Source organism: Lactuca serriola, chromosome 5 (assembly GCF_051521515.1).
Source record: "Lactuca serriola cultivar US96UC23 chromosome 5, Lser_US96UC23_V15, whole genome shotgun sequence".
Classification (NCBI taxonomy): Eukaryota; Viridiplantae; Streptophyta; class Magnoliopsida; order Asterales; family Asteraceae; genus Lactuca; species Lactuca serriola.
Window position 1 is genome coordinate 247,966,689 of NC_136412.1, and position 8,121 is coordinate 247,974,809.

Below are 8,121 nucleotides of genomic sequence, written 5' to 3' on the forward strand. Positions count from 1 at the left end.
CTAAGGATGTAAAATCTATAAAAAAACACAATCAACGAACCTTATTGTTTTAGATGATGTAATAAAGTTTTTCTTTTAATAATATTTAGAAATACTTTTGAGTTTCTCTTTATTGTTTGCTTTCGTTCTAAGTCAAACAAGCACATCTTCATCTTCTCAATGATATTGAGGACTATAGGCAGGGGTAGACCCAAGAATTTTCCAAAGAGGGGTAGTTTTTATTTTTTTTATTTTTATTTTTTTGTTTTTTTTAATTGTATAATTTTTTATGGGGCAAATATTTTTCAAGAGTCAATATATAATTTTGAAGGATTAAAATATAATATTTTATTTTTAAAAAAAAACTATATTATTATTATTATTATTATTATTATTATTATTATTATTATTATTATTATTAATTTTTCTTTTAGGGGCAGCTGCCCAGCATGCCTATAGGACCTTGCTATTCTTTTACCTTTGCCTGTTTTATTTGATGAGTTAACACCAATGGCGAATTAACTATGAAATCCCACCTTGTTGACTTACGGGTATTTCTCGACTCCAAAATTGCAAAACCTAATAAAAATCTTCGTACTTTTCTCTGAAAAACATATTTTGCAACTACGTAGGATCTTGCAATTTGACCACTTGCGAAAATGATCGTTCGTGCACTAATGTCAAAAAAAGGTAGTTATTTTGTAATTTGTACTGCTAAAAAGGTAGTCAATATGGGCAGACGGTTAGACAGCTAGCAGGGATAGTCCGGTAGATATTTAGTGTGGCCCGATGTGAAGACGACCATCACATGTGGCAACCAATGTTCATGCATGCATGCTTCATTGATTGGTCATATGATATTATTGTATGTATTTTCTGTGTGTATAAATATATATGCCGGTTTACACTGTGTATAACTTATGTTGAGCATTTGAAGATGAACTCCGTTAAAAGATTAACCGAATCTTCTGATCTCAAGTCCATCCCTTCTATCTATGCCTACTCCACAAACTCTAACGAGTACCCTGCTTCAGATCCTCAAGATTCGATCCCCGTCATTGATTTTTCATTGCTCACGTCCCCTGATCCTACCCTACGGTGTCAAGTGATCCAAGACCTTGATAAAGCCTGCACTGAATGGGGATTTTTTCAGGTTCTTGCTATCTATCTTGAATTCAGTCGCTTAAAATATGGCTGCAGATTAATTGTTCTTAAGCTCTTTTTGATGGTTTTAAATTGTTTAGGTGATTAATCATGGCGTTTCCGAGACTTTGATGAACATGGTTATAAAAAAATCGAGTGAATTTTTTGATCTGACAGATGAAGAAAAGAAAGATTTTGAGGAAAAGGATGTTCGTGATCCAATCAGATATGGAACAAGCTTCAATACTAAGAAGGAAAAGTTTTTTTGCTGGAGAGATTTTCTGAAGCTTATTGTACACCCGGAGTTTCACTCGCCTAACAAGCCCCTGGGGTTCAGGTAACCAGTTTCATTCTTTTAAGTTCCATTGATATCCGTTCATGCTAAAACTACATATTTGTTTCTTGTCAAAAGGTTTCAGTATTCTATTGTTATTGAAGGGTGTTAATCAAATTCGCTTCCTACTCATCTTATCATGAGTGTACATGTTTGGTCAACAAAATACAATCGTGAAGATTAATCAAATTCCATTCACACGGTTCATTCAGAATAAAAAGGAGCTAGATACATATCATGTTTTAGACGGGCATCATTTATTTAAAATTTTGACTCAGTCTATTCTTTCCATTCATTTTTTCAATTGTGTCGTCATCTTCTTAAATAATTTTTGTAAATCATTTGTACAGAAAAGATTTTATCCTAACACGGGAAAAAGAAACATGGTTTTGTCATTACGCCATTACCTTTTGAGGTTAAATCATGTAATAACTTTGATATGATTCTTGTTTTGCAGTGATGTTCTATTCGAGTACACAAAAAGAACTAGAGAAGTAGCAAGGGGGTTACTTAGTGGGATATCAACGAGCCTAGGACTTGATCACACTTGCATAGAAAAAGCTTTAAAACTGGAATCGAGTTTACAGATATGTATTGTCAATCTTTACCCCCCTTGCCCACAACCCGATCTCGCAATAGGGTTGCCACCTCATTCGGATCACGGCCTCCTTACATTCCTCATAGAAAATGGCATAGGCGGACTTCAAGTTAAGCACAATGGTCAATGGGTCGATGTGAACAATACTCTTCCCGGCTCGTTTCTAGTCAATACTGCAGACCACCTTGAGGTACCTAAGTATTTTTTATTACATGTGACAAGACTGGACTCGACATAAAACCTATTTATGTCATGTCTTTTGTAACAAACGTGCCTAAGTATCTGTTGATAATGTTTTTTGGGTGTGTAGATTTTTAGTAATGGGAGGTACAAAAGTGTGGAGCATCGTGCGGTTGTAAATAATGCTTTCACAAGGATATCAGTGGCTGTAGCAAATGGGCCGTCGCCAGATACAGCAGTGAGGCCGGCTTACGAGTTGGTGGATGAAGAAAGGTGTCCGGCGACATTTGTTCCGATGAAGTACAAGGAGTATGTGGAAATGCAACAAAGCAACAAACTGTACAGGAAAACTTGTTTGGACCAGGTTCGTGTATGAAGAATTAATAAGTGTATGTGTGTCCCATGTGATGTCAACGTTAGTGAGTGGTTGATTTTTTCACGACACCCTGATTTGTATTTATGCTATTGTTTTTGTTGCATAAATTTTGTATTTTGTTTTTTGGTATGCATACGTACTAATGGCGTTTGGTTGGGGGAAAGAATTGGACGGGACTAGATTGACTTTCTATGGTTGTTCTTGATTGTAAGATCAACTATCAAGGAGATCAGTATTCACATCTTTTTATAAAGATGAAAGATCGTTAGGCTATCAGGAGTGGCACTCGGAAGACGCGTGGGAGCTGACGTGTCAGCTCCCTTCACGCGTGAACACCGCCCCACCTTCTGGTGGGGGTCTTGTTCCGTGGACGCGAAGACGGGTTGAGACGCTTGATTTGATTGGTGGCTCATTTTCGACCGTTTCTTTCTTACCGTTTGGACAAAAAAAAAATTTAATTAATTAATTAATTAATTCTTTAATTTACTTTCTCTATCTATATATACATCCACATACACAATTTTTTTTAAAACATTCATACAAATTCTTTCAAAACAAACATACAAACTCAACCAAAAAATGGATAGCGATTCTGATGACAATTTGGTTTTGCACACACTATTGTCTGCGGCACAAGACGCGATTAGTCAGAGAGGCGAAACTTCACATCGCGAGAAGAAACATAGAAAATATATCAATCGGGATCGAGAGGCGGCACATGAACTTTTGGTACGTGATTATTTTGCCCCTGATAGTCTTTATGACCTTTCGAAATTCGAAGACCGTTTTCGTATTAGTAGAAACTTATTTTTCCGTATAGCTTCAGATTTGGAACGTAATTATGAGTTTTTCCAATTACGTTGGGATGCTAGAGGTAAACGTGGTTTTACCACAGTACAAAAATGTACGGCCGCTCTTAGACAATTGGGATATGGTATAACCGCAGACGCATCAGATGAGTATCTGAAAATGTCGGAGAGGACGGGTCGAGATTGTACATACCTTTTCTGTGAGTATGTGATAGAGCTTTACCGTGACATATACCTGCGACATCCGACTAAAAGTGATGTCGAACAGTTATATGCCGCGCATGAAGCTAAACATGGTTTTCCAGGGATGCTTGGTAGTATTGATTGTACACATTGGGAGTGGGCAAATTGTCCCAATGCGTGGCGTGGTCAGTTCACACGAGGAGATCATGGGGTCCCGACTGTTATACTGGAGGCGGTTGTTTCAAACGACCTATGGTTTTGGCATGCATTCTTTGGCATGGCGGGGTCAAACAATGACCTGAATGTGCTCCATGCGTCTCCGATATTTAACGATATTTTGCAGGGTAAAGCACCACATATGTCATACGTTGTGAATGGAAATGAATACAAGTATGGATATTACCTAGGTGATGGGATATACCCAGAGTATGCTACATTTGTTAAGTCTTTTTCGTTTCCAGCAGATGAGAAACGAAAATTGTTCAAGTTAGCACAGGAATCTGCACGGAAGGACGTTGAAAGAGCATTTGGAGTCCTAAAACAAAGATGACACATAATCAAGCATCTAGCAAGAACATGGGATAGGGCAAAACTAACGACAGTGTTGACTGCCTGTGTGATTTTACATAACATGATAATAGAAGAAGAGGGCAGAGCTATTTGTTCATATACCGACAACGATGCACTTAACCCACCTGCAGTAATACAAGTTGGCAGCCCGGCATACTTCTCTAGGGTTTTGGAAATACAAAATCGTGAAACACATCACAATCTACGACACGATTTGACCGAGCACATATGGGAGAAACAACACCAAGGGGGAAATGACGATGAAGACGAAGAGGACGAGGGCGATGATTACGACGATAATGCAGACGGTGACGACGAGGCGGATGAGGATGATGATGATGATGATGATGACAATGAGTAGTACTATTCTACGGTTTTTGTGTTTTACTTTTTTTTTTTTAGTTAAGTAGTGTAGTAGTTGATTTGTTAGGTTTTATGTGTGTTTTAGTAATTTTAGGTTTTAAATTTCTATGTTTTTAATTAATGAATTTCTATGTTTTTAATTAATGAAAGTTTTTTTTTTTTTTTTTTGTATTTTCATAAAATTTATTTATCTTATAAATTATGTTTTTTATTTCATATAGTGTTACGAAAAATAAAAAAAAAATTACCTATTTTAAAAATTATGTTATTTACTTAACAAAATGTTAAAATAATAATAATAATAAAAAAGTAAATATTGTTAGTGGTGACCATTTCCATAGTGGAGTGGGTTGGTGGTGAAGATGATGTGGCGCATAGGTGGCACCACTTTTTCGGTGAGTTTGTAGTGACCACTCCATATAGCCTTAGCAAAACCCTTTATGATGGCTATACAGTTCAGTTTTTATGTGGGATAAAAATTATAACTATCGTTTTATTAGAACGTGGGGCCTACTTCGATGCCCACAAAACACCGACAAAGATTTGTACACATTTTGGATTTTAAAGAACATATTTTGGATTTTAAAGATAAGAAGGATATTCATATATAAGAGATCAAGAACAAACAAATTTCTAATCTTGTTGAACTTTTTTGTGAGAAAAAATGATAGTCGTATTGACAGTACGCCAATCCTAATCCACTTAAAAAATGGGATCTATAACCCTAAGCAATTCTTGTTCTTATGGTTTGGTTATAAAAACAAATATCAGTTGCATTTCTTGGTTAAAAAACCCAATTAGCTCTTTGTTTTTGTAATTGTTTTTTTTCCTTCTCCCTAGCTTCTTGCTAGTGTGAGTTTTCTATATATAAAAATTAATTAAGTCGTTCAAAAAATAAGATAACTTTATAACAAAGAACATGTATTTTCATTGTTAGTGACCTTTAGATGTATACGAACGCATGTGAATGAAAGTTCTATTGTTAAAAATACTGTTACAAGTGTTCAGTAAATAATAAAAATATGATTAGAGAACTCAATTAAATTTTTAATGAATTAATAAACTTAATTAGTTGAAAATAATCAATAGCCGAGATTGGACAGTTACAGTTGTTTAAAAAATAATTGTCTCCAGCAAATTGCGTTTGTTAGATAAATTTGAGCCAAAGACTATGATTAAGTTTTCTGGTTCCCTCTAAATTTGAGTTTTTTCACATTTCTTTGCTACGAAGCTTATATTATTATTCAAAGATTTCACGACGTTATCAAGTTACATTTTTTGTATTTGAATAAATTTTGCTATTTAAGTTTTTTATTAATTTTGTAGCAGTTAATTGTGGTTTTCACTTTTCAGCATCTCATATGTATAAGGTAAAGTATATTTGAATATGTATCAGCTAAACAAACAAAAACGTCAGGATGGCCGAGTGGTCTAAGGCGCCAGACTCAAGTTCTGGTCTTCGAAAGAGGGCGTGGGTTCAAATCCCACTTCTGACAATCTTTTTTTTCCAATTGTGTTGTCAAAGTCAACATTTACTTCAATACAAAAGTCAAACCGTTTTCTCCAATTGTGCCGGTGGAAATATATTTGCAGCTCTTTCCCGGTTCAAACTCGTAATCGGAAACCTATTTTACCCCTATATTTTTACTAAGATACGCATGTTTGTATGAAGTTCACTCTTTGATTTATAAGTGAAGTAATATAAGTTTAGTTTTTCATTTGCTTATTTTGGATTTTTTTTATTACGAGTTTAGTTTTCATTTAGTAGGATCCAAATCCAATATTTATGTCATCTTTTGACAATCAATCATGGCATCCGGAAGTATATCCCACCCTATAATATAATAATTAGATCAGTCATCACACTTGTACATACGAATTATAAATAAAACTGATACTTTTTTTTAATTTATCAGTCCTGAAAAAACTTGATTTGTACATCGTTATATCAACATACTATTTAACCAAAAGAATGCCTTAGAAATAATACCACGACAACACCCACTCTATGAAGTCGTTTTAAAATGAAGTTACTCCAAATCCGAATCTGATAAATTTTAAACCTAGAGTGACATGATGTTCAAAAGAAATATCACTCAAACACTCAAACAACGTACTAAGTTGAACGTAGTAGGGTTGGGTAGCACGACTTTCTCAACTATTGAATGTTCATTACAAACTCGTCACTATCAAATATAGTGAGTAGTGTTAAACTATATATATATTTGTATTATTATGTTGTATTAGTTTTAGTCATTTACTGTAGTCCATATTCTTTAGCATAGCCCATCCTGTATTTGGCCATGTAGTCGTCCGTTATTACACTTGTGTATTATTTATACTTGAGTGAATGAAAGTATTAGGTTTGGTCACGATCAAAATCTCAAACCTCCTAATGGAAAAGCTTTAGCTTCTTCTGAATCGACTCACCATGACTCCATTTTTCAAGTCATGGATTTATAGCACCCTCTCCACATCTCTTCTACGAATGGTATTAGAGAAAAAGGTGACAGACTATGGTCTTTGAAATAGCCTGGAAACATTGTTTCCTAACAACAAAGAATCCCGAGCACATCAATTGGAGACTGAACATCGCAACATCATCAAGGGGGATTCTTGGGTTTCCACGTAATGTGCTCATATCAAGAAGATTGATGATTAACCTGAGAACCTTGGAGCCTCGGTTACTGATCGAAACTTGCTATCTCATCTACTCAGTGGCTTGTCCTCCAAGTTCTCGTACATCGCCATCACCTTGCTATCTCATCTACTCAGTGGCTTGTCCTCCAAGTTCTCGTACATCGCCATCACCACCTGTCACACACTGAGTCGTTTCCCTCATTCATGAAGGCTCGCTTTATGCTTGTTGTGGAAGAACAAGAACTCCAACATGATCACAACAAGAACTCTATGACTTCTCACATTGATCATTCTTCTTCTCCTCACGTTTTAGCGATAGATGGCATGGTTCAATATTCCTCGTAAGGGAAATTCATCATGTGACAACAATAGAGGTGGCCGGAATCAAAGCAGAGGATGCCGTTTCGACGATGTTCGCTTCGACAGTGGACAACCAACTTACCAGTCCCTTGCAAAACTCACATGGCCAAGCATACGGGTGGTACCGGTGTCAAAAGTGCTACCAATCAAGCCCATTATTTTTTTGGGCCACCTAATGTGACAACTCCAACCCAACAGGAGTTTCTCACTCCACAAGCAACCCAACAACAACAATTTGGGTCTGATCAACCCAATACTTTCCCCTAAATGTTCAATATAATGTCGTTTTCGGATCCGGGCAACACGGGATGGTATATGGATACTGGGGCCACCTCACACCTTCATTCAAATGTAGGTATAATTTCTACTATTTATGATATTAACATGTTTCCTAATTCTCTTGTAGTTGGAGATGACTCTTCAATTCATGTAAATAAAGTGAGGCACACTACTCTTCTGCACACTAATTCATATCGTACCCTCATTCTAAAAAACGTCCTTATTACTCCTCAAATTATTAAAAAATTCATTTGTATTCGTCGTTTTACTTGTGAAAATTTAGTTTCTATTGAATTTGATTCTTTTG

The 8,121-nt window shown here is 35.8% G+C and overlaps 2 protein-coding genes and 1 non-coding gene across 3 annotated transcripts; all 3 read left to right on the top strand.

The window, feature by feature from the left end:
* The first annotated feature begins 757 nt into the window (after nt 1-757).
* On the top strand, nt 758-2,800 carry LOC145053950 (2-oxoglutarate-dependent dioxygenase 19-like). The gene is made up of 4 exons (XM_079002075.1): nt 758-1,132; nt 1,224-1,459; nt 1,914-2,244; nt 2,365-2,800. Exons 1-4 carry the CDS (start codon nt 788-790, stop codon nt 2,608-2,610), a joined length of 1,158 nt encoding a protein of 385 aa, XP_078858201.1. The 5' UTR covers nt 758-787; the 3' UTR covers nt 2,611-2,800.
* An 85-nt stretch (nt 2,801-2,885) lies between these two features.
* On the top strand, nt 2,886-4,566 carry LOC145053951 (uncharacterized). Its single transcript, XM_079002076.1, has one exon. The coding sequence runs from the start codon at nt 3,190-3,192 to the stop codon at nt 4,150-4,152; it is 963 nt and encodes a 320-aa protein (XP_078858202.1). The 5' UTR covers nt 2,886-3,189; the 3' UTR covers nt 4,153-4,566.
* Nucleotides 4,567-5,947: 1,381 nt separating this feature from the next.
* Nucleotides 5,948-6,031, top strand: TRNAL-CAA (transfer RNA leucine (anticodon CAA)). The gene has a single exon. It is a non-coding gene; the product is annotated as a tRNA-Leu (tRNA).
* Nucleotides 6,032-8,121: the final 2,090 nt, after the last annotated feature.

Bases quoted from the DNA above. Each gene is read 5' to 3' on its own strand.
- LOC145053950 (XM_079002075.1), top strand. From the start codon at position 788: ATGTGGCAACCAATGTTCATGCATGCATGCTTCATTGATTGGTCATAT. The intron at 1,460-1,913 runs GTAACCAGTTTC...CTTGTTTTGCAG, and splicing joins AACAAGCCCCTGGGGTTCAG to TGATGTTCTATTCGAGTACA. The intron at 2,245-2,364 runs GTACCTAAGTAT...TTGGGTGTGTAG, and splicing joins ATACTGCAGACCACCTTGAG to ATTTTTAGTAATGGGAGGTA.
- LOC145053951 (XM_079002076.1), top strand. From the start codon at position 3,190: ATGGATAGCGATTCTGATGACAATTTGGTTTTGCACACACTATTGTCT.